The sequence below is a fragment of the Camellia sinensis genome, chromosome 10 (assembly GCF_055761805.1).
Source record: "Camellia sinensis isolate YWXY chromosome 10, ASM5576180v1, whole genome shotgun sequence".
Taxonomy (NCBI): Eukaryota; Viridiplantae; Streptophyta; class Magnoliopsida; order Ericales; family Theaceae; genus Camellia; species Camellia sinensis.
The window spans coordinates 19,349,945-19,376,461 of record NC_138970.1 but is presented as its reverse complement, the minus strand read 5'-3'; the positions used below and the strand labels follow the sequence as shown (position 1 = coordinate 19,376,461).

Here is a 26,517-nt window from a genome sequence, read left to right as displayed (position 1 = left end):
GATGGAAAAAAGATAAAAAGATGAATTATATAGGTTTTGCCAAACCTAACCTAATTGTGTACTACTAATTGTGATTATCTATGTTGTATAATGGTAATGAAGATGTTTCATTACGGCTCTTTTAAAAAGTGGGTTATAATTCACTTTTTAAATTATAACTCACTTTTTTCTTTCACAAAAAATTGAGTTTTTAATCAAAAAATTTATTATAATCATCTTCTCAAAATAATCCTACATCATACAATGATAAGTATAATGATTTTTTAAAATTTAAAATAATTATCAATTTATATTTATATTTCATAATAATTAGATATATAATAGAAATTCTCATTTACATGTCTCACGCCTCAAATGGTCTGTCTGACGTGAAAATTGAAAACTTAACAATAACTTAAAAATTAAAATTTTTAAGAATAAATTACGCTCATTTCGATTGAAATTTGAAAAAAAATGTAATTAGTATATATATTGTAATATAAAAGATATAATATCATTTTTGTATTTATATGATTAACAAATTATTGATGAAAAAGAATTTAACTATTATCTAAATTAAAATTTTAAAGAAAATTAATATAATTACATTAAAAATATATAACTAATTATATATTTTTTTAAATCTCAAAAAAATAAATAAATAAAATATGATAAACAAGTTGCAATTTTTAGCTTCTTGTCCTCTATTGTTACTACACGACATACGGGGAGGATTCTCTATCACTACGAGAAAATGGGGCTTAAAAGACGGAACTATTTGCGACGGTACACTTGCCGTCGTAAAAAGTGACTTTTTGCGACGGTAAAAAATACCGTCTCAAAAAACAGAGTATTTGCGACGGTAAAAAATGCCGTCTCAAAAAACAGAGTATTTGCGACGGTAGAAAAATACCGTCGCAAAAAAAGAGAGTATTTGCGACGGTATTTTCTGCCGTCGCAAGTACTATTCTTTTTTGAGACGGCATTTTTCTACCGTCGCAAATACTCTGTTTTTTGAGACGGCATTTTTTACCGTCGCAAATACTCTGTTTTTTGAGACGGTATTTTTTACCGTCGCAAAAAGTCACTTTTGTGGTTTTTTTTTAAAAGTGAATATTTTTAAATTTTTAAATATTTTTTTTAGATGCACTTTACTTAAATATATCTAAAAAAAAAAATTATGAAAAAATATTTTTAAAAATTAATAAATACATACAAATATAAAAAAAAATGTATTGAATTATTGTATTTCTTTTGTATTTTTGGTATTTAGTGAATTTTTAAAAGATTTTTTTACTTTTTAGGTGTATTTATGTTAGGTGTGTCTAAAAATTAAAAAAATTAAATATTAAAAAAATTCAGTAAAAATAATATAACACGGAAAATAAGAAAGTATAATTTTCTCAAAAGAGTTTTTGAAAAACTCTAACCTAACATAGTGATTGTGGTTTTGAGACAGCTTCATATATATACAGTCACAAAATAGTTTGAATAAATTCAATGGTATTTTTCTGTCACAAAAAAAATAAAAAAAACGATGTTGTCTTACTCTTTTAATATAACATCTCTTTTCTTTCATTTTTTCATCTTCCTGTTTCTCTGTATTTATCTCTCTCTGTTCTCTTTATCTCTTTCACTCATCGCTCTTCTTTTTCTGTCTGTCTGTGTATCTCTCTCATTTTCTCTCTGTGTCTCTCGCATATCTTTCTTCTCTCTATCTCTTATGTCTTCTCTCTTTATCTCTCTCGCTCATCTTTCTTCTCTCTATCTCTCTCATTTATTTTTTTTTTCTCTCTCTCTCTTATTTATATCTCTCTCTATCTCTCTCGCCCATCTCTCTTTTTCTGTGTCCTTCTCTTGTTCATCTTTTTTTCGCTCTATTTCTCTCTTTTTGTCTATCTTTCGCTCATCTCTTGTTTCTCTCTCTTTTTCTATCTCTCATTCTCTCTCTCTCTCTCTCTCTCTCTGTCTCTTTTTCTGTTTATCTCTCTCTCTCTGTCTCTCTCTCACTCTCACTCTCTCTCACTCATCACTCATCTCTCTCTCTGTATGCTTGTCTATTTGTGTATTTCTCCCTCATTATATTCGTCTTGCTCACTCTCTCCGTCTCATATTCTCTATTTATTGAGTTTCTCCTCGATTTATCTATCTTTTCTCTCATCTCTTTTCTGTCTCTGTCTCTTTCATTCATCTCTCTATCTCTCTATCTCTCTCGTTCATCTCTTTTCTCTCTCTGTCTCTTTTTCTGTCTCTCACTCTCTATCTGTTTCTCTCTTTGTCTCTCTCTCTCTCTCTCTAACTCATCACTCTTCTCTGTTTGTCTGTCTGTCTGTCTCTGTCTCTCTCTTTCTCTCTTTCTCTCGTTGTCTCTCGCTCATATCTCTTCTCTCTATCTCTCTCATCTGTCTTCTCTCTCTGCCTCTCTCACTCATCTCTCTTCTCTTTATCTCTCTCGCTCATCTCTCTCTGTCTCTTTCTCATTTATCTCTTTTCGCTCTTTCTCTCTTTGTCTATATCTTTTCATCCATTTTTTCATCTTCCTTTCTCTCTTCTCTTTCTCTCTCTCACTCATCACTATTCTCTCTCTGTCTGTTTGTCTATCTATCTCTCTTCTCTCTATGTCTCTCTCTTTTTCTGTGTCTCTCTCTCGCTCATCTCTTTTCGTCTTATTTCTCTCTCTTTTTGTCTATCTTTCGCTCATCTCTTGTTTCTCTCTCATTTTCTATCTCTCCTTCTATCTCTCTCTCTCTCTCTCTTTCTCTCTCTGTCTCTTTTTCTGTCTATCTCTTTCTCTTTGTCTCTCTCTCACTCTCACTCTCTCTCACTCATCACTCATCTCTCTCTCTCTATGCTTGTCTATTTGTCTATTTCTCCCTCATTATGTTCGCCTTGCTTACTCTCTCCTTCTCATATTCTCTATTTATCTATCTCTTCTCTCATCTCTTTTCTCTCTCTGTCTCTTTCGTTCATCTCTCTTCTTTCTATCTCTCTCGTTCATCTCTCTTCTCTCTCTGTCTCTTTTTCTGTCTCTCACTCTCTATTTTTTTCTCTCTTTCTCTCTCTAACTCATCACTCTTCTCTGTTTGTCTGTCTGTCTGTCTCTGTCTCTCTGTTTCTCTCTTTCTCTCGTTGTCTCTCGCTCATATCTCTTCTCTCTATCTCTCTCATCTGTCTTCTCTCTCTGCCTCTCTCACTCATCTCTCTTCTCTTTATCTCTCTCGCTCATCTCTCTCTGTCTCTTTCTCATTTATCTCTTTTCGCTCTTTCTCTCTTTGTCTATATCTTTTCATCCATTTTTTCATCTTCCTTTCTCTCTCTCACTCATCACTATTCTCTCTCTGTCTGTTTGTCTATCTGTCTCTCTTCTCTCTATGTCTCTCTCTCTTTCTGTGTCTGTCTCTCACTTATCTCTCTCACCACCCATCTTCTCTACCATATTCACCACTACTGCAAATGCCATTCCATTACTACCACTGTTGTCACTCCATCTCTACAACTATCATTACTACCATCATCGCTACCACTCCACTACCACCACTACTACTACCATTACCTCTCATCTACCACCGCTATTCTATCTCCTCTACCACTACCACAACTTCACCACTTATCTCATTCACCATCACTACCACCACCACTATCACCTCTTATCCACCACTTTCACCACTACTGCCATTTCTATTCTCTACCATAAAAAATTAGTTCTTGATTTTTAGTATAAAAAAAAAAATGAGTCACAAAAAAATCATTGACCACAAAAAATTAACTTTATTTTAATAGAAAATATTATCCCTACTTCTACCAAATAAAAAAAAAAAATTTATTCATTAAAATAAATATGAAACAAATAAATTTTCAACCTTACTAAATGTAAAAAAAAATAAAATTCATCAACTATAAAAAAAATTTATTTTAATAAAAAATAGTTTTTTTAACAATTCTTCCGTTGCCAAAAAAAAAAAAAAAAATCATTCCCCCCCCTCCCCTTTTTCCATTCCCACTCGGGTTCTCCTACCCAAACCCAAAATCCCCCATGTCAAAAATCCCTAATCCCTTCCCCCTTTTCCATTCCCGCTGGTTTTTCCCCCCTCAACCAAAAATCCCCAAAAAAAACCCTAATATGCACACAGCTCTCTCATTCCTCTCATTTCATCTCATCTCATCAGTCTCTTTCTCACACTCATTTTCATCTGCACAGATCGACTCCACACCGATCAAACTCGCAAGATCGACTCCTCACCGATCGACCTCACTCTCTCATTGCACCGATCGATCTCATAGGTAAGCTTCTCTCTCTCTCTCTCTCTCTCTCTCATCTCATCAGTCTCTCTCTCACTTCATCTCAAGATACATCGAAGAAGAAGAAGCTAGCACAGCAATGGTACAGAAGAAGGGAGCAAGTAGGGTTTCTGAAGATGCAAAAGAAGAGTTGGCTCGAGCACCCTTACAGGCCGTCCTCTTGGCCGATAGCTTCGCCCAGAAGTTCCGTCTCATCACCCTCGAACGCCCCCAAAGTAATCTCTCTCTCCCTCTCTACATATACATATATATATGCATGTATGTATATCTGTATATGCAGAGTTATGTTGAACTATTACTATACCATTGTGATTGTGATTGTAATTTTTGGATAGTGATGTTGAGCTCTGATTTAATCAATTTTCTTTTAGGTCTTTTAATGAATAGAAAAATTGTAGTAAGTAATGGGTTTGTAGAATTTTCCAACATTATTTCTTAAATAATTGAAGAATTGGTTACTGTTGCTAATTATGCTGGTATTGCTTAAATTTATGTGTGGCAAATTTATTCAAGAATTTTAAGCTATTTATTTTCATGGTGGCGCTCATATTATGGTGAAATTTCACTTATTTTTACTCTAGTTTTGGAAAATTATACTACCTTATTCCTTCTGATATTTTTACCAATTTTGTTTTCTCGTTTAATTTTTTAAATTTTGTTTCTTCCTTCCTTACAAATGTAGATATTTTGGTTCCTTGTATCAGTGTGCTTATCCCAAAAAAAAAAAAAAAAAAAGAATAAAATCAAGGATGCATACTTGACTTTTTTGAATATTGCAATTCATGTTTAAAAACTTTTATCATTTTGTGGCGACAATTATTGCGTTACTTGACTGTTTTTCCGTGTTGAAGGTACCATTTGCATTTGTGGACACCCCTATGGTTGATTAGATTGACATGTGGTATTAACAATGCATTCTTTTGGACTTGTTTATTCCTGCTGATGGTAATCTTTCTTATAATGCCAATTCTTCATTGACATACAATTTTTGCCATTGAAGGTACTATTACCATTGGTCAACATCCCTATGATTGATTACACCTTAGCATGGATTGAATCAGCTGGTGTTGAAGAAGTTTTTGTCTTTTGCTGTGCTCATTCCAGGCAAGTGATTGATTATTTAAATAATTCCAAGTGGTTCGGTCAACCAAACTTTACGATCAAGACAATAGAATCTCACAATTCTGTTAGTGCTGGAGATGCATTGCGTTTGATTTATGAGCAGAATGTGGTATGTCAAGATCTCTCCTCGTAGTTATTCATTTTCATTTTTTAGTTCTTTTGGGGCATTCCATCAGTAGTTTTGGTTTAAAAATTCTATCAGAAAAGTGAACATAGTTTCTTGTTTCTTTTTTAGGGGTTTTAATGTTCTAGATGTGACATTACAAATGTTACTTATCAAAGGGGGGGGGAACCCTTTTTCCAATTGAGACAAAGAATTTGGTCTCTCTTCTCAAAAATCAAAATAAAATTAAAAAAACCATTTGTCCAAATGTTACTTCTCAAAAGGAATTTTTGAAGGCAATCTTCTTGGAGTTTTACGGTGTGTTTGGTTTGGTTTTGGTAGATAAATTTTTAAAAAAGATTTTGGGGAGAGTTTAGAATTTTTTTTGATTTGTTTGGTTGTATATTTTGGAAATAGTTTTGGAGTATGGGAGTTTGGGATGATTTGATGTTTTGTTCTCAAAAGCAAACTAAACAAGGCCTTAATGTTTGGATTTTCTTTTTTCTCTTTTCTTTTTTTTAAAAAATTGAATAATGATTGCCAAGAGAAAAGGAAGTGAAATAATGATCCTATGTCGGATAATTGTAATTGCCTGAGAGATGGTAGAAATAACTTTGCGGGAATGCATATGTGTGGGATGGCGTAATTCTGATGAAACATCACTTGTTGGAATTTGAAAAATTCTCCTTCAGGTTTATGACTTTGCACCCCCTTAAATTGAGAATATGCTGGGACCTCGACATTGTTAATGGCTGATGAATGAGATTGACAAAGAAGGTAATGTCACCGTTTTGATATTTTAATACATTTGTGCCTTCAGTGAGGCCTTTTATTTTGCTAGATGTTGGGGGTCACATGGTTGTATACTTCCTTAGTCAAAGGAGTTTTCTTATATAGAGGATGATTTTGGATGAATTTTTTCTTTCGATGCACTCTTTTTTTTCTTCCCGTGTTTTTCTTATGGTCAATTTGTATAGCCTTCATGAAGTAGAAAAACTATAAATATTTAGGTGTTGTCTTTTTTGTTGGATTTTCTTATTGAAGTATTTGCCTAGAGTCCTATATATTTGTTTCTTCAAAATGAATCTGTAGTTTTGTGATGATTTTGGATGTGATACACTGATTAAGGCAGCTTTCTTACATAAGAGTGTTTGTCTCTTGTAAACATCCTCTTCTTCTTCATTTTTGTTTATTTATTTAACATGTTGTTTAACATGTTTATTCTTGTAGACATCCTCTTCTTCTTAACATGCATAAGACAGCTTTATTCTTGAAAATATGTTGACAGATCAAAAAAAAAAAAAAATCTGACCAGCTACTGTAATTCGTTTTCCAATTTAATATGAGGTGACCTGTCACTCATAATCATCGATTGTCTTCTCCCTTCAATTTTTTGATGCCAAGTAATTTGATTAATTTAAAAAAGGCCTAATCATTATGAACTTTTTGTTTTCTGAACAAGATAATATGCATGTGTGAACCAAAAGATCTTTACTTGATTTTTAGAATACGAGTGTTGAAACTGTTGGCAAGTTACACCAGTTTTTTCAATTTCTGGTTGATGTGATTTTCTCTGTGAGTATGCAGCCGAAGGACTGGTTTTTCGTAATAGTGTTTACTGGATACGTTTTGATGAAGAATTTTTTGAGAAGGTAATTTTTTTTTGCCTCATACATGTAGATCTTTGGGGTATTAGTCATTATCATTTTCATTTTACCATTGGAGACACTATCTGACAATTAGGGATTATTTCTGTTTTTGGGTTCAGAAATTTAAATCTTCAAGCCCCTTTGGTATAAAGTACAAGTTCCACCTTGAGGTAACCATTCATTTCTCTGATTTCTGTGTCTGTGTGGCATGTGTATGATATCATTAAAATTGATAATAATATAACGAATTTGGTAATGAATTCGAGTAATAAAAAACCTATTTATTTGTTTGTTTGTCCGTTAAAAAATCTATTTATTCTCCATCCCAATACTGCCTGGGCCAACCCATTTTGATTTATGAAACACCAAATTGCACATTAAAATCCAATTATGAAAGCAATTTAGGTAACTGTCTGTTCACATATATGCAATTCCAGACCCAATTTAGGTAACTGTCTATCCCTTCTGTCTACTTAAAAGTGGTCATCTCTTCTTTTAAACACGGAAATGGTGGTGTGAAAAAGCCTATATAGCATAGAAGGCAAAAGTAATTTTGTGTTGGTTCTAGGTAGTCTTGCAGGGATAACTGTGGTTCTATCATTTCATATATTCCCTATCAAAATTTTCTTATATAACTCATGTCTTTGCTATCAATTTTTATTAGCCACCATTTCAGTTACTCTTAGAGGTCAATTCTTTAATTAACCTTTACATAAACTAGCATCGACATTAATTACGTAACCCAGTGGAAATTTGTGAAATAAGCTGCATGACGCTTGAGTGCGTAAAACATGACTGTAGGAATGAGATATTGTTACATATTGGAACCCAAAGGCAACGCATACTGAGCCCTTGCCCTTTTTTCAAGTTTTATGTACCTGGTAGTTAACAGTAGAGCCATAATTGTGTCCACACTGAAACCTTTTCTATGGAACTGATTTGGTGCTTATGCATTTTTCAACAGACTTGATGTTGGTTTTTCCGGGAAAAGCACTGCTGTTGTTTCTACTGGCTGTTCATCTAAAAGGTTCTTGCTTCCTTCTTTAGAGGATGGGTCATGGGCATTATATCTCAGTTAGAGGATGGCCATTTCTACTTGGAAGACGTCACTGGAGCAGTTGAAATCAATTTGTCTAATGCAATATCTTCTACATGTTTATATTTTTCCCTTTCGAAAGACTTATTGTTTGTTTTGAATGCTTGGATTTGGGCTGCCCTATAATCTCCAAAACCGAAAGTTCTCATTGTAGGCCTTTTTAAATAATGGAAAATAATGCTGAATTTTAGATTTTATTTTATTATTTTATTTTTTTTTAGGATTTGGGTGAATTTTATAATTTAAATATGCTTTTATGAACATGTACAGTTTAATTATTCTTTGTAAAATATTAAATTTGATGGTTTGATCAATTTTTATTTTTATTTTATGTTATGATGTTTTTGTGAATGGAATGTAAATAATCAGCTCTTAGAGGAAAAAAATAGAAAATTTTAATATTTTTATTAATTTTGTTATAGGTTTTACTTTTTGCGACGACATTATATTGTCACAAAAAATAGAAATTTTATTATTTAAAATAAAAATTTTATTATTTTTTTAATATTTTTTGCGACGGCATTAACAGTCGCAAAAAATAAAAAATTTCATATTTTTTATACTTTCTGCGACGGCACACACCGTCGCAAAAAATAGTGTTTTTTTAAAAAAAAAGACTATTAGCGACGGTATTTTTTGCCGTCTCAAATAACATTTTTAGCGACGGTAAAATAGGACTGTCGCAAAAAAGTTAAGAAATTTCAAACGTTATTAGTGACTGCACGGTGCCGTCGCAAAAAGGTAAAAATGCCGTCGCAAAACATTAGCGACGGCACTTACCGTCGCAAAAACTCTTTTGCAACCCCTGCAGTTGCGACCCTCCTCTTGCCGTCGCAAAAAGTCATTTTGCCGTCGCAAAAAGTATTAGCGACGGCATTACGAGTATTAGCGACGGTATTTTACCATCGCAAAAAGTCAATTTTTTTGTAGTGTATCTTAGATAATAATTAAATTTTTTATTTACGATTTAAAATAAAAATTAACATGTATTTTGGATTTAATTTATGTGTAAAATCAATCGTACAATAATTAAATATAGGCCAATATTTCATAGTAGTATATCTCATGGCAAAAATTCTGCATAATTAAGTTTATCACTATCCGAGAGGGTTCCGATCATAGGACTCACTATAATCACATTTTAATAATTTGTCATTTATTTTATAATTTTTGTGTATAAATTATTTATAAAAAAAAATAAATTGATATAATAATAACCATAGTCACATGATTTCATTATATTTATAATTATTTTTTTAAAAAAAAACACACAAGTATAATTATAAAAGTATATGATTTATTTTTTTATTATAAATATGGTGAATTCATATGATTATTATAATCAAATCATTTTCTTTTAATTTTTATTTTATTCAATGATCTATATACAAAAGTAATGAAATAAACTATTCAAATCGTCAGTGAGACCTGAAGGGGTGATTATTCAGTACTCCCGGAGTATGGGCACGTGGTGCTCCATAATGTTTTGATTGGTGGAGAGACACAAGGGCCCACGATTTATGTTGGAGATGAGGGGACAACATGGGCTAACTGATTGGTGATTGGTTTGGAGTATGGACACGTGGTACTCCGGGAGTATTGAATAATTTCCCGACCTGAAGTGAGTCTTACGAGCCCCGATGATTTGCCTCCTCTCCATTATCCTCCTCTCCATAGGTGAATTCAGATTTTTTTTTTATTTTTTTTTTTTTTTGGATAAACTATCAATATGTCCTAATAATTGAATTTAATTTCTTTCAAGTCGTATTGAAAATAAGACATAATATATAATTGTCGTTAAAAATAATTTTTTGTAATGATTTTTTACATATATCGCTAAAAATTGGCCATCAGTGAGTTTTTTTGTCACGATTTTTATAAATTGTCGCTAAAACTTACAATTAGTGACGTTTTCCTGTGACAATTTTTAAATTGCAATTAAAAGTTAAAAATTAATGACATTTTTGTAATGATTTTTTTAAACTATAGCTAAAATTTATAATTAGTGATATTTTTTTAATAAAATTTTTTAAACTATCACTGAAAATTAACAATTGGTAACGTTTTTTTAATAGTATATTGTAAAAAAATTATTAATTATCATAAGACTTATTAAACAATAAGTCCACTTAATTGAACCTATACATAAATCCCTCTTTATTTTTCTGGGTCACATAATAAGATGTTAATAAGTTAGTAGAGTTAAATTTGAATAACATGCCAACGCCATTCCATTGACTCTAACTTGAAATATAGCCACACTAATACCTTATCCTTTCATGATTACTTGGGCTACAAACCCAAATTAAGTTAATTAGGACTTACACGCAAGTTTTTTATTTTTAAAATTTTTGTATTCAATTATATCTAACCAAATTATAAAAAGATAATTCATGAATAGAGTGGCGAACTCCACCTCATAATAAAAGATAATTCATGGATAGAGTGGTGAACTCCACCTCATAATAAACTCTCTACAATAGTGACTTGCGAGCTGAGTCACACCACTCCTTTATGCATGTAGTGTGAATGGGAAAGATCATGTGGTCCCAAGATTAAACCGATTTCTTGTTAATATATATAAATTAGATATAATTCACAAAAAATTAAAGTTTGAACAATATAATTATAAATTTAGTTAATATTTGTGTTAAAATTTACTATTCTCACAACCCGATCAGCCCAATTAAACTGAATTCTTGTTAATATATAAAATATATATATATAAATTATATATAACAAATACAAACAACTATAAAATATTTGACATTTTTCACTATTTGTACTAAACTATATTGTAATGTAATGTATAATATTGTTGTATCATATTAACTCAAACTAATTTTCTTATCCTGTTTTTTAAATTTATTTAAATGTAAATTAAGTTGTGTTTTTGAATTTATACTCAATCCCATTGGTGGTTGCCTAGCCAATAAAGTGTTTAATACTTGGGACTCAAAAAAATAAAAATATATTTTTTAAGAATCACAAAATACCATTACTATTGATCGAATACACAACCACATAATATTCCAAAAAGACAGAATAATTTTTGCTTCCACCCAATCCAACAAAATATCTATTTATAGACTCTTAAGGCCTATTTCGGACAATTACAACTTCTTTGTCAAATTATGTTTGTGAGTACACAATTTCGAATCAAATTTCAGAAGAAAACTTCCTTGTGTGGGAAAATTTCTCACCGACGCAGGTGAGATTAGATGTGGGAGGTCCGCACAATTTCCAGTGTCAAGAACATAGTCCACACACAATTTTGACATCGGTCAAACACATTTCTTATGAATCCACCTGCACTAGGTACTTATTTGAGGCCAAAGTTATGGCATTCAACATATTCTCTAAATTTCAACACAATAATCAAAACCAAGTACTCATCAAAGCAAGATGCTGTACTGAAGTATTTAAACTGTAAAAACATCCATGAACAATACTGAAGTTGCATTGATTCACAAACGCTCCAAAAAAGCAACTTTAGGGCAAGTTCATACACAACCATAAGGCATTAGACAAGAAATACCAAAATGCATCTTTAACCATGTACTTATTTTTCATCTAACATCCAATTCCAACCCAAGACAACTACTTTTTCCATAGTTTTTTCCCCAGAACTTATAGGCAGCTCTGCCGAGACTGCAAAGATGTTTTCTATCTCAAACACTCACCAGCCAAGAACTGCCGTGCTCATGGCAAGTATCGCAAAAACTACCCATCTCCCCAACGAACAAATACTTACCTTTTAATCAATCAAGTAGAATAGCTAGGACTTCATTCCATCCAACTTCAAAAACTTGCCCACTACCATCCAATATTAGCTGCTTACACGTTACACGTCCAACCATCAAACCAGACAAGGATATCTTACCCTCATAAAATCCACATTTCCGACACCCATTTTCATGATCTCCATTCATGCGGTCTAGAAAGCTTGGCACCAGCTGCGTAAAAAACAAGAAGAGAAATAAGGCCAATAATTCAATACTGATAAACCAATAAATGCTGAACATAAAAGAAAGCATTATTGACATTAAAATGCAAGAACTAAACCAGACAATACGGCTCCACAAAGTTTTCTAGAGGACTGACTCATGGTCAAAATTTTGGCTCAAGTTTCCAACGTATCTATGCCATTAGTGTTGACAAAAGATAAAAACCAAACATCAATTCAATCCACTGGTGCCATAAAAATTGAGTAAACTTTTAACTACATCAAATTTTCATTGATGTCAAAGTTCTTAATTAAAGACCGGTCCTCGGCCCTGTCAACCACAACAAATTATGTGTGAAGTGAATCAAATTTTTCAGTAAAATAAACATTTATTAATTGGATATTAGCACGCAATAGATAAACATGATGCAATTTAGCTTAAAAAATAATCCAAGCAAACATTTTTTTAAGGATAAATTACAAATACACCTACAGAGATTTACTTAAAATATGAATTGCCCCCTGTGGTTTGAAAAATTACAATCCCTGTCAGAATTTTTTATTTAACAGAATTAATTGAAAAGTGAAATTTCTAATTGTTCACCAATTCAATAATAAAATTATCTGAAATTTTAATTAAAATAAAATTTTAACATTATTAAAAACTGTTAATTAACTTGATGATTTATTAACAAAATGACCTATTTGTTGTGAAATTAGAAATCTTATGAGGCATAATGTACTTTCTAGAACCACAGGGGATAATTTGTAATTTAAGTAAACCTTAGGGGTATGTTTGTAATTTACCCTTTTTTTAAATACTTTAATCATAATCATTCAAAAAATACTAGAGACCGAGTTGACTTAATAATAAATACACTTTCAGATTCAATTATAATAGTGCATGCAGAGAGAGAGAGACCTGTTCATTAGCAGGTGCCTGCAACACTCCAAGACCATCCATGCTCCAACAGAAAGTAACATTGGCCACACTGCAAAGACAATGTCTGAACTGGCTGCACCAGGCCACCGGACATCCATCACAGTAGATTGTTCACCTCCTGAATGGCAAAGAGAAAGCATCAAGACTTGACTCTCAGAAAAATTAAAGGGAAAGACTAAGAAAAATTGAATACCTTTCACAGGAATCACTAAATGAAATCAGTTCACCTCAACAGCCTAAACCATAGTTTATTATAATTTATAGTAAAGTCTGAAAAGCCTGAAAAATGCATCGTCTTACCGACTATATCCCATAATCATCTCACACAAAGAAACGACCTCCCCAGGGAAACTGTCCTTGATATTGCTCTGGCAGTGTAACAGGCTGTTGATTTCCTTTCTGAAGCTGCTGCTGCTGCTCATGATATAGTTTCAGACGTTCCGAAAATTGATAATCCTGCCAGCCTTTCTGTTTTTCTGCATGGACTTGCAATGTTGATACTTGTTTTCCAGGAAAGGGAAAGCTTACCATCCCCATCGAGCCATCGTTCTTAATCGCAGGACGAAATGTGTCTGCTGACTGAGTTGTGGAATTATTGAACGCAAAGCCTTGTGTTGATGATGGCAACTTATACCCATCTAGCCAGCTATAATCATCCATTGGTTGATTTTCATTCTTCAATAATACACCAGACGAGGACTCATCCACAAGTTTGGGAGCAATGGAGCTGAACCCAGGTGGGGGACCCGAATGCCTAACAGGTCGGCTTACTGGACTGTTTCTCAAACCTGATGACACCATTGACGACAACTGCATGGACAAGCTATCCAAAACAGTTGCTGGTGACATAATTGAATCAAACATAGAAGGGACTGCAGTTTCTGAGACCTGAACTGGATATTGACGTCCAGCACTGAGATTAACAGACTGATGAGGAAATGGAACAGAAAGAGCAGTAGGCTGCAAAGCTCCTAATTGATTTTGCAACTCGTGTTTCATACGAAAGCCATTCTCCAAAAAGCTCAACTTGGCTGGTTCATTTGCAATAGAAACTTCTTGTTCTACCAGCCATTTTGAAGTATTTGGTTGGATTGGTAACAAATACTGGGTAGTACTGTTAGCAGGAGATGGCTGTGGCCTTGAACTCATATTGAAATCATTCTGCAAAATGAAAACATCACTTGATGCTGAAACAGACCCAACATGATTTCCCAAATCAACCTTGAAGCTATTAACACCAGACCCCAAAACCTCAGAATTGGTCAATTTTGAAGCAACCTCATTAGCATGCTTCTCAGGTACAGTTGGTTTGAAGACAATCACCTCATCCTCTTCTTCCCCATCCATGTATAGCTGTGCCTTTGGCTGCAAAAGGCCAAGATTCAAGTGATTTTCTGATACATTTTCTTGCTCAGTACCATTTAATCTGGGGATCTCCAAACTAGAAAGTGAATAATCATCATCAGACATTTGTGGCCCAACACCTATGGCAAATCTCTTCAACTTTGGATTAAAATAAATTCCCTGTTGACCAACTTGAACCACATTAGCAAGAGCCTTTCCAGCTGCTATAATCCTCTGAACACGAGTTTTCTTCCCCTTACTGCCACCATCACTTTCAAATGAATGCTTCCTTGAAAAATCAAGGATTAGTTGTGCGGGAAGAAGAGGCAGAAATCCTCTTAATTCAAAGTCTTCAAACAATGCAAGCCGATTGGCAGTTTCACCTTCATCATACCTGCTCATATTGAAAAAACATGTTTCATCTTCATTCTCATTAATTGACGAGAATCCACTTGACAAGAGCTTGTTCATAAAGGAAACACAGTGGTTCCAAAAAAAGGATCTAGCACTAGCTAGTTTCTCCTCCACTTCAGAGCCAACTGCAATCTCTTGCCGACATGCTAACCATTCCACAAAAATCATGATGCCAGGCAACAGATAGCTCATTGAAGGATCATTCAACTGGATGCATCTCTCAAGAATGTGTCCCATGAACTTGAAAACAGCAGTAAATGCATTCTGGAGCATAACTGAACGTTGTAAAATTTCAGCATAAGACTGATTTTCAGTTTCTCTGTTCACATTGTGAACAGTGAATATGAGAATGGCTATCAATCTAATAATCACAAGTCTACACTCGGCAACATCTGAACCAAAACTGTACTCCTCATCTGGCCCAGAAGAAAGAAGCTCCAGGAAATCTCTTTTAGCCATAGAGAAAACTTCACCAAATGTCTCCAAGCTGGTAAAAGACGACAAAGTGTTACTTCATAATTGGACTGGACTGCCAGTGCCTAAGAAGCACAGACACAAACATGGACTCAAAAAAATGGACACGACACATGGGGGACACAATTAAAAAATATATAATTGTCTATATGCCTATTTAAGGATAAGCAATGAATATATGTCATATATATAAATATTTAATTCAAAGAGTAAAATTCTAAAGAAAGAGAATTTAGTATAAATTTATGTAGTTTCTTTTTTATCATTGGATTTCAATTTATTTTATTCAAACTTACAATATGTTTAATATGTGTCTACGCAATAGACATGTGTTCCTGAACTATATGAAGCACATCCAAGTCTCGAAATTTTTTAAAAATAGTTGACATGTTTGGACGACATGTCTGATAGGTATTGGGATGTGTTCGACGAGGTATGTGTGGCACGATACGCCACCTTCTTAGATGTGTCTGCTTCTTAGGCTAGTGTTATATGTAAACTTATCCCATTGGTCAGAAGACATACCTTGTCCGTGTGAAAAGTATGCCATTCAGTCGAACAAAACGAATGTTGAAGGCTTTAAGAGTTTCATGTATACTAGATGATCTTTCCTTCACAAAACTAGCTTCTACTCTATTATCTTTTGGAACCCTTGTTTCACCTTTTTGTCTCCTTTTTCCAGTCATCCGCACAGGGGTTTTCTTGACAGAAGCTTTGGCATCCCCAAGCAGCTGGGAATAACTCTGACGGTTCTGCCAAAAAGAAAGTATAGGTAGGACGATAATTAACATTTCTTACAGATTTTATACAGAGACTTTACAACAGAAACCAAACTATTCATGTTTCATTTGTTGCCAGGCAAAGCAACATCAACTACACTTGCAGGTAAAAGCTGAGTCTTTGAATCCAAATCTTTAGTCTGTACCTAAGGCTCAGTTTGGTTAAGATGAAAATGGTAGAAAGTGAAGGAAATGGAAAAATAAATAAATTTTTTCTAAGTTTGTTTAGCATGAAAGTGATTGAAGTTACAAGAAAGTTAATTTTATTGTACAACTCATAATAGCATGGTAACTAAGCTTCTAATTTCTTGCAAAAAATACATGAAAATACAAGAAAGTTTAAATTTGTTATCAAAATAGTTACTTATAATTTGAATTCCTATTTTTCCCTCCCAAAAACACATTAATGTGTACTAATTGGGCATTTTTTTTTTCTTTTATTTCAACTTCACTTTTTACCATTTTCACCTTTCATCATTTATTACTTTCTAATCAAACGGAACCTACCAGACACTTTTCAGCTAAGCCTATAAACCTATCCATATGGTCTCATGGAAAAGATATGCCCATACCAACAAGTCAAAAAACAAAGGTCAATACGCACTTAATCTATGACCCAAACTTCTTAAGCATCTCCTTTTTTTCAAGACCTTAGTACAGTCATTAAATAAACTTCATGGTTCTTAACCCTGATAATAAAAAATAAAACTGGAATAGTATGCTGAAGAAATATGGGGGCATGTTTGGTTGAATTTTTTTTTTTTTTTTAATTCAAAAACCCTTCTCTCTACTACACATCAATCAATCATTTTTTCTCTCTCATCTCTCCTTCTCAATTCACTTTTTCTCTCACACCCATCTATTCAACTACAAAAAAAAATATCAAATCATCCCAAACTCCAAAACTATTTTCAAAATATACAACGAAACAAATTTTCAAATTTTCTAAACTCTCCTCATAAAATTATTTTTGAAATAATATCTCAAAACACAAACCAAACGAGGCCATGGCATACACTTCTATCATCTTAATAGTTCTTACCTTCTCAAATGCAATAATCAAATTATCCCTTGCAGTGGTAAAAGGGTTATCAACTGCCAGACTTCGGAAATATCGGTAAATTGTCACCAGTTCATCCCCTGAATAAGAAGCCAGTATTGCAAGCTGAAAAAAAGCAAAGGATGAGTTTAATGACATAGATTCATCACCACAAGACAACCATATAAAGAAAAGAATAAGCCACACCAGAACGTAGCACAGACATCAAATATAAGAAAGCTATGTAACAATGGATCAAAAGGGATCACCTGATGATGAGGGTTGCCACTTGAAGGCCAAAGTGAAGCAGCTTGCATATAGTAACTTGACGCTGCTGCAAGATCTTGCACTTTGGACTCACCCTCCCCATATAACCCTTTGTAACGAGCAAGATCCCCAAGGTAAATCAAACAACGGTGGCAGGAGACCAAACCTTTCTTCGCTTCAGCAGATATATTTACATCTTTAGACAAAATCTCATTTTCTTGATCATAGGAGAAATAACCCAGTGGTAGACCATATTTAGCTCTAATTTTAACCATCAAATCGTGATAAAACCCAGTTGCTTCCGAAAGGAAGGTCTTAAACTGAGAACGAATTTTTGTGAGTCGCTCAGGTCCAAGTCGTGTGGTACCTTTCCCATTCTGAGGAGTGGTCGATCCTGTTGACGCAAGAGCAACACTAAGGTGCACACGTAACTCCTCAATTCTCCTGTAATGCAACTGCCATATAGCATACTCTATTTCATGCTGTTCAGAGAAAGCATGATCTTCAAGGAGAATAGCTTCATAGTTCTCTCGCATCTGTTGCCATGCATTGGGATCTGAGGGAATTCTGGCTTGTGCTGCTTTCCGGCGCCTATTCTCCAACTCAACATTCTAAAATGAGGAAATAGACAAACATCAAACAACTTGGTCACTATCAATACAAATAAAATAATAACAAAATATAAGAAGACAACGATACTGAAAGTTCTTTGACATGATCACTCGGCATAATGCTTAATGCCCACATCCTTTCATCTGTGTTTTCCCAAAATGATGCACATGCACATTACTTTTACCCTTTGTGCATGAAATATGACTAGATTGCTATACCCTTTCCAGGTATATGCACAAAGGGCATACACTCTGTTTGTACTATTGTTCTATCCCATAATAATTTAAAAAATAAATAAATAAATAAAATCTGGGAAAAAGCAAGGCATACATTGCTATAAAGACGTTGAACGCGATCCCTTGATGAAAGATCTGAAGTATTATCCATCGGAATAGTCATTATCCATCAAACAACTTTCACTAAATTCAGCTCCAAAAGATGTAGCTTCAATAGCAACACACGACATTTAAACTAAAGGAAACTGCCTGCAGAATAACAATTCAATCAGAACAAAAAATTTTAAACAAATTCAAAAGGCACATACAAACACAAACATATCTATAAGATCTGAGTCTTAAAAAAAAATAGTATTGCTGAAATAGCTATATTTCCTATTTCTTAAACACTTATTTTGTTTCTTAAATACTCATGTCAAATTCAAGTGTCAAATTCATCTAATTCTCTTGTCAAGGACATTGAGACAAAGCTATATTTCATATTTCTTAAATACTTGTCTAAATTTTTAAGAGTAAAATGGTGTTTACAAGCTAAAATATGGCATTTACGTGTATCTCATGCGTAGTTGTAGTAAAGTAGACTACTTATAATATTTTTTTCATAAATCTCCAACTACGCATATCAGACACATATCCTATGACCTTACCCCAGTGTCAAGTATCCGACATGGTTACTTCACAAATTTAGAGACACAACCTCCCTCCCTCATAAGCAATACCTCTACTTCGAGAAACTCCAATCAAACTTGAGGAAAGTGATAAAATGGTGTTGGGGGATTGAGTCATAAGCAGTGGAGGTCATTTTCACGCTGATGGTGGTCACGATGGAAGTGGGGGGGTGGGGGGTGAAGGGTGGGTGGGGGGGGGGGGGGGGGGGTGTGGCATAGAGTGATGATGGTGAGAGTGGAAGGTCGGAGGGTGAGAAGAGTTGCCGGTGACAGAAACATAGAGGACAGTTGTCATGGGTTTCAAGGTGAGGTAAGGTGAGGATAATTAGGTAATTTTGTTTCAATATGTGGTTAATGATGTAATTTTACTTTTCCCGTTAGAGTTGTTAAAAAACAAACACTAACAAGGGTGATCTGTGTAGTTTCCATAATGGCATAGAGTGATGATGGTGGGAGTGGAAGGTCGGAGGGTGAGAAGAGTTGCCGGTGACAGAAACATAGAGGACAGTTGTCATGGGTTTGAAGGTGAGGTAAGGTGAGGATAATTAGGTAATTTTGTTTCAATATGTGGTTAATGATGTAATTTTCCTTTTCCCGTTAGAGTTGTTAAAAAACAAACACTAACAAGGGTGATCTGTGTAGTTTCCATAATGTGGGATGAATCTATATTATGCACAAATTTCAAGAGAGGTCAGTGTAATTTGCACTTAAGTTAAAAAAGGAACTTCAAATTTTAAAATGTCCAAACCGTCATATGCACCTACACATTTTCAAAATAATTGAAAATGCTATTTCTTTCCTTCTCTAATTGCAACATCCTCTCAAGATTTTGTTCAATAGTTAATACAACCATGAAGATCGCCATAAATAATTCCAGTGCATCTATTCCACATAAAATAACAACAAAGTATCAAAACCTCGGTATTATGGAGATTACTAGTTTTTATTATTTGACCTAGAAGAAAATGTACTGGCAGTTACAGAGTCTACCATGAAGCGATGATACTGTTCGTGTTTAGAGATAGGCCATGCGGTTATGACTCCGCATATAATTTCTATAAAACACAAATAAAATATAATGGAAACATATGCAGATAAAATTATAGAAACAGTGGCACACGGGTTTTTGGGAGCTAGATTGCTTAATTGCAATCAGAACACTGGTTTGGAAAGGATAGTTTTAGCCCAAAAGCAATAACAAATTGTCAAATCATTCTCTACTTTTTACACGTCTTTTCATAATCATTAAAAACCAAAAATCCATTAAAAAAGAAAATTTCCAAACAAGCCTATGCACAGATAAATGATGGGGAAATTGCAATTCAGTGTAAGTTTTCAAAACAAATTGCAAATCAATGGTAAAGCTTATCAACTTTAATAATTAAAGTGATAAACTTTTCCATGATTTGCAATTTATTTTTGGTCTTACCACTGATTTGCAATTTCCCCATAAAAGAACACCCAACTATTAGCCACCCCCATATACACACCTGAAACTGAAAAAATTCAAAACCACCTCTATTAAATTGACCTTCAACCAAAAAAAATACAAAGAAAAAAACCGAGAGAAAGCAAAAAAGGGATAAAAAGGGGTCCAAGAGGAAATCAAGACAACGAAAACCAACATGTCGATCAAAATTTCTCATATAACCAAGAAATAAATCCCAAAAACCTTGAAACTCCAAATTATATATAGAACCCATGTTAACCCACTACGTAAGCATCGATTTTGAAACAAAACTACAAAAAAAAAAAAAACAAACAAACAAACAAACAAAACAAAAGCAAAAGCAAAAGCAAATATATTAACCTCGAAATCTAAAATTATGGCTACCTGTTACGAAATCAGATCTGCAAAGGTCTCGTCGCGCAGAGAATCGGTGAATTGAAGGATAATTCGGAGAGAAAAGATAATCTGCGAGGACAAGAGAGGAGAGTTAGGGCGAGTCTAGGGTTTGGTTGGGTTGTCTTTTCAAGCCATTGTTGTTGGAATGAACATGAAAACACATAAACAAGAAGCCTTTTCTTGTTTTAGTCATGCGAATATGACCGACTAACTATAGTCTTAAAACTTATCACCTATATTTAAATATTTAAATTTCAATTAATTCCATTTTACCCCAAGTTTAGTCTAAAAACCCAAAACCTCCCTAACATATGTATATATCTGATAAATTTAGGTAAACTGTATAAATTTAGTATAATTATTATGATATTTAAAATATTTATTTCACATAACACTTATATATTTTTATTAGTAATTCGTTAGTTTTATAAATAAAAAATTATGTTTTCATACACTTTACATTATTTATATTTGTGTGTTCTATTGTTTGTATTAATTTTGACCACCTAAATAAAAATTTGTGTATTTATATAAACAAATGTAAAACTTGTTATATTTTATTTAAAACTTTAGGGAGGTTAGTACAATTTATCTTTTTTTATGAAAAATATATAAGCATTTGTAACCATCTTAACATTTTAATATATCTAAATTTTTTTTTTTAATTTGAAATAAAGTGTAAAATTAATAGTGTCTCAAACATATATATACGTGTGTTAGGCGCTTGATTTAACTATATATGAACGAATTGAAAAAAATTGGCGAGTTTAAATCTACGTCACAAATTAAATTTTTACAGATACTTTTTATTATTTACGTTTACAAATTTAATATTTATATTTTATCTTTTTACCATTCTCATAATTCCCAATATACTCTCACTATTTTCTTTATTTTCACTCCCTGCTTTCCTTTCACTACACCCACAATATCTCTTAATTGTTGCGACAACCCTATCACCCGTTTTCCATATGTAATGATGGTGACCAAGGCAAAATCCAAAACTCTCTTGTTGGTGGTAAAAATATCAGAAAAAATATATTTTGTTGATAAATAATGCAAAGAAAAATAGATACAAATAGATCAGGTTGAGGCACGAATATCTCATTTTCTTTAAGGAAATCAAGCCCACCGCGGTTGAAAAAATCCAAATACCGATGTAGCAGTCACAAAACTATGACATGTCCCCTCCAAGATACAACAGCCCGACCACTTGTTGTATGGTTCAAGACAACTCTACACAAGATGGTGAACCCAAAACTCCACTAAGAAAAACACCTTTCTTTTCTAGTAATCTCTCTTGTATAGAAAATAATTGATGTGTTGATTTGTTGTTGAAGAAAAGAGTAGAAGAGAGAATTATTTATAGGTCACTAGGACATTACAAAAAACATCAAAAAACAATAATGGCCATGAACCTAGAGAAAATGGAGAATGTACCCAAACATGAATTCACCACTTAAACTCCATACATGAACAAGACAAAAAGACACCAAAACAATGAATCTCCATTCATGAACAACATAAAATTCATGAATAAGAACCAAGGAAGATTCATGAACAAAATGAATAAATAAATAAATAAATGATATTAAAATGAACCAACATCTCCAAATTACGAGTACAAGATATATATGATTTAAAAGAAATTGAGTTAAGGTTTTCAATTATTAGATTACAATTGGTTGGCTAAGTATGTGAGATGGAGTAGGGATATTAGAGTGACATCAATGAAGGGTAAAAACAATAAAACTAAGAATGAAAGGGATGAGAAGGTTGCAAGTGGCAATGAAATTAAGGAAATATGATTGAGTTTGTAATAAAATTGTGGAGAAACAGTGATCGTGATGTACTAAGATGATAGGAGATGAGTGGGTTGTATCAAGAAATTGTGAAAATGTAAAAAAAGTAGGGGACGTGGAGTTGTAGAGAGCGTGAAAGGCAGCGATGACATGTTACTATGTTAGTAAGATAACGGATCATAAGGGGAATGAGATTATGGACATATTGGGAATGTTTGGTTTGAGTTTGGGAGATGAGTTTTAAAGATAAAAAATACGAAAAGTTGTTTGGTTTGTTTTTTTTAAAAGATGTTTTGAAAATTTATTTTGAGAGAGAGTTTTGAAAAAAGTGATTGATTTGATGTGTATAAAAGAGATTTGTTTAGAAAACTTGTAAACCAAACAAGTTTTGAAAAAAAAATTTAAAAAAAAATTTAAAAATATTTGTTTGGTTTGATTACTTTTGAAAACTTATTTGTAGAGAATTTTTTTAAAAAAATTTTAGGAAACACAAACCAAACAAGGCCATTATATTACTTTTCTCATTTGTGTCACTAGTTTATAATTTATTATTTAAGACCAATTATTGTGTAATTTAGCTTACACTATTTTACATGAACATGATTAATAATTTATTATTTAAGACCAATTATTGTGTAATTTAGCTTACACTATTTTAAATGAACATGATTAATACTTTGCATTAATCGCTAATTTTTTATTGAAGTTTTCCTTAAATTCGTATCAACAAATGATGGTACATATCGCCTTTCGTAATTAACTTTATGATTTGGTGTATATACTTATTTATGATATTTTTAAATAGTTATGATTATTGCTTACATTTCCCTCCATCTTCAATGTGACAATTCTTTTCGAGAAGGTACTGGGTGGTCTTAGAGTATTACTCAACACCATTCAAAATTAGATAATTAGATACTTATCCATTTGTCTTCTCAAAATAAAAACAAAAATAATAAGACCTACTATTTTAACCAATCAAAATTTATTTAGAACAACATATAAATTTGCATTAAGGCCAAAATATAATTTCTCATACTTTTCATAAGTGTCCAAATTCTCTCCAACTGTCAAGACCCAAACCTGTCCCTAAAAGTTTAAGACATGATCGGCCTGTACTTAGGCCTCAAATAACAATTTAAGAATATAATTTATCCAATGGTGGGGCCTAAAGCGAAAGCAATTAAATAATAGAACGTCCATCGAGCCGTGCATATATACCAGTATCATTATATACAACTTCCCTTAAACGACGAAGTTCACATGCACACTTCAGATATAAATACAATCCAAGGCAAGTATACGTACAAATAGTTAAAAACCTAAAAGTTACATGACCATAAAATATTTAACAAAAGCGATCAAGAATTTTATAAAAATGTGACACTGAACTCTTTAAGAGGCAAAAAGACTCCACTTTAGACTTAACAAAAAATGTCCACAAAGGGCATCTAAAGTTGACTTAGGGCTGGTCTCTAAGCTAACCACCTACAAAACATATATGAATACGAAATGAGTCAAGCTCAGTGAATAATAATAATGTATAAGGGCATGTAAATAAACGTGTGTCTTGAAGAATATGTATGTATTACATGTATGTCATTTCCAACAACACATTCCAGAACGGCTGCCGTTTGGTAACACACGTTTTCAGTTTTCTGTTTATATTTACAAAAATTTAAAAAACTCAAATAAAAACTTGTTTGGTAAAATTTTTGATTTATAAATCAGTTGTCTCAGTTTATAAATTTAGCCAAAAAATGAAAACACAAAAAATGTGTTTCCATTTTGAGTTTTCAGTTTTTTTTTTTACCACCCAACACTAGCTACCACCCGCCATCATTTTCCACCACCGTCTTCCGTCACCACCACCCACCCCCCACCACCACCTGCCACCACTACTCACCATCCACCTGCTATCACCACCCACCACCGGCCACCACCACCCACCACCCACCACCCACCTGTCACCCACTCGCCACCACTACCCACCCCTCGCCACCACCACCACCACCATTACCACCACCCACCACCCACCTGCCATCCACCCGCTAGCACCCACCATCTGCCACTACTATCCACCGCCCGCCACTACCACCCGCCACCTACTTGCCACCACCACTCACCACCCACCTGCCACCACCAGCCAGACACCCGCCGCCGCCACCACCCACCCACCACCCATCACCCACTACCCACCAGCTACCCACCTACCACCACCACCCACCACCACCACCACCACCCACCACCCACTCACTACCACCTACTACCCACCACCGTCATCCACTCACCCGCCACCGCCACCGCCACCACCACCACCCGCACCACCCACCACCACCTGCCACCCACCTACCACCACCACCCACCACCACCTGCCACCGTCACCCATCCACCCACCCACCATCACCACCCACCCGCCACCACCCACCCACCTGCTGCCACCACCCGCCACCACCACCACCCACTCGCTACCACCTACCACCCACTACCGTTACCCACCCACTACCACCCACCCGCCACCACCCGCCATCCGCCACCCACCTGCCACTACCCGCCGCTACCATCACCACCACCCACTCGCTACCACCCATCACCCGCCACTGCCACCCACCCACCATCTACCACCCACCGTCACCACTTTTCACCACCGTCTTCTACCGCCACTTGCCACCACTTGCCATTTCTCATTCTTTTTTATATTTGTAAATTTTTTTAAACATTTTGTTAATTACCAAACGCATTTGTAGTTTATGTTTTTCTAAAAATAAACAAAAAATAAAAAAAAACCACTTTATAAAATTTTTGTAAATATAAACTGAAAACGTAAACGTTACTAAACACACCAACAGATAATAGAACGGCCTCTAGTCCAATACTAACAGAACGGCCTCGGGCCCAATAATAACAGAACGGCCTCGGGCCCAATAATAACAGAACGGCCTCGGGTCCAATAATGACAGATAACAGAACGGTCTCAGGCCCAATAATAACAAAACGGCCTCGAGCCCAATACATATTGTGACACCCTAATTGTTTAATTAATAATAATAATATATATAAATAAAAATACTAGGAAATATTTAAATGGCATGTGCTAAAATGTAATCTAATGATTTAATTATGTTAGAATTTGAACCCAAAGATAAATAAATAAATAAAAAGTAAATAAAAAAACTATTCAAACGTATCCCAAATGGATAAGTTCATGCCTTCTAGAGCATCAATTACCTAGCTTAGGCAACGTGTCCCCTATGAACTTGTTGAGCAAGTTTGATGCTTAGTATGAATAGGAGAATTGATGTGAAGAGGAGATCAAAAGAAAAAAAACAAAACAAAAAAAACAAAACAACCAACAAAGGTGATCGGGTGAGAGAGTCAGCTCGCGGATGAAGGGAGCCCAATTAGGGATTACTAATTAGGTGAGTGATATTATACCTTGAGCTACCATAATATATTTTACGAATATTTTGAGTTATCACAATTTCTTTTATACAAATTATGTTTTATAGTTATGTTAATATTTTAATTACGTGAATTATTTTTCTGAACTCCATTTGTTTAAATTGAAATCCATGGATATGTTTGTTTAAATTTTAGAAAATATTTGACAATGATTTTATAAACATTTGTTTTGAATAAGTACCACCACGGAGGTCCCATGCCTTAGGGACTTAAATAATCATTGGCCCTCTGAATTGTCACTTTAGTGACCCTCTGACAGTCTCATATCTTGGAGGACTTAAATAACCTTTGGCCCTCTAATTAGTCACTTTGTGACCCTCTGTTTGTCATGGATCCATTGACCCTCTGTTCTGTTCTGTACCGTGGTTAGGATTATTTTGTTATATAGTTTCGTGTTATATGTTTGTTATTAAAAATAATTTATTTGGATCAAACTA

The 26,517-nt window shown here is 33.9% G+C and overlaps 2 protein-coding genes across 6 annotated transcripts in view; one reads left to right on the top strand and one right to left on the bottom strand.

Annotated features, from left to right (window-relative positions):
* LOC114260903 (nonsense-mediated mRNA decay factor SMG7) overlaps positions 1–21,037 on the bottom strand; it is a 47,598-nt gene extending 26,561 nt beyond the window's left edge. The window contains exons 1-8 of one of the 4 annotated variants that reach the window (XM_028201115.2): positions 20,805–21,037; positions 18,397–18,551; positions 17,457–18,065; positions 17,191–17,313; positions 15,895–16,121; positions 13,331–15,382; positions 13,117–13,255; positions 11,686–12,204 (exon numbers count right to left, since the gene is read on the bottom strand). In XM_028201115.2, coding sequence (XP_028056916.2) covers positions 13,459–15,382; positions 15,895–16,121; positions 17,191–17,313; positions 17,457–18,065; positions 18,397–18,465 — 2,952 coding nt within the window. In that variant the 5' untranslated portion in view covers positions 18,466–18,551; positions 20,805–21,037 and the 3' untranslated portion in view covers positions 11,686–12,204; positions 13,117–13,255; positions 13,331–13,458. Of the gene's footprint in view, positions 1–11,685; positions 12,205–13,116; positions 13,256–13,330; positions 15,383–15,894; positions 16,122–17,190; positions 17,314–17,456; positions 18,066–18,396; positions 18,552–20,804 lie in introns of those variants that run through there. The other 3 variants (XM_028201113.2, XM_082890947.1, XM_082890946.1) reach the window with 3 other exon arrangements.
* LOC145800989 (uncharacterized) lies at positions 3,980–8,579 on the top strand. 2 transcript variants are annotated; one of them, XM_082890943.1, is made up of 4 exons: positions 3,980–5,509; positions 7,091–7,155; positions 7,272–7,322; positions 8,117–8,579. In XM_082890943.1, the coding sequence occupies exons 1-3, from the start codon at positions 5,306–5,308 to the stop codon at positions 7,300–7,302; spliced, it is 300 nt and encodes a 99-aa protein (XP_082747069.1). In that variant the 5' UTR covers positions 3,980–5,305; the 3' UTR covers positions 7,303–7,322; positions 8,117–8,579. The 2 variants fall into 2 exon arrangements, 1 of the variants encoding a protein (XP_082747069.1); XR_014341735.1 differs by lacking the exon at positions 3,980–5,509 and adding an exon at positions 5,768–6,280.
* Positions 21,038–26,517: the final 5,480 nt, after the last annotated feature.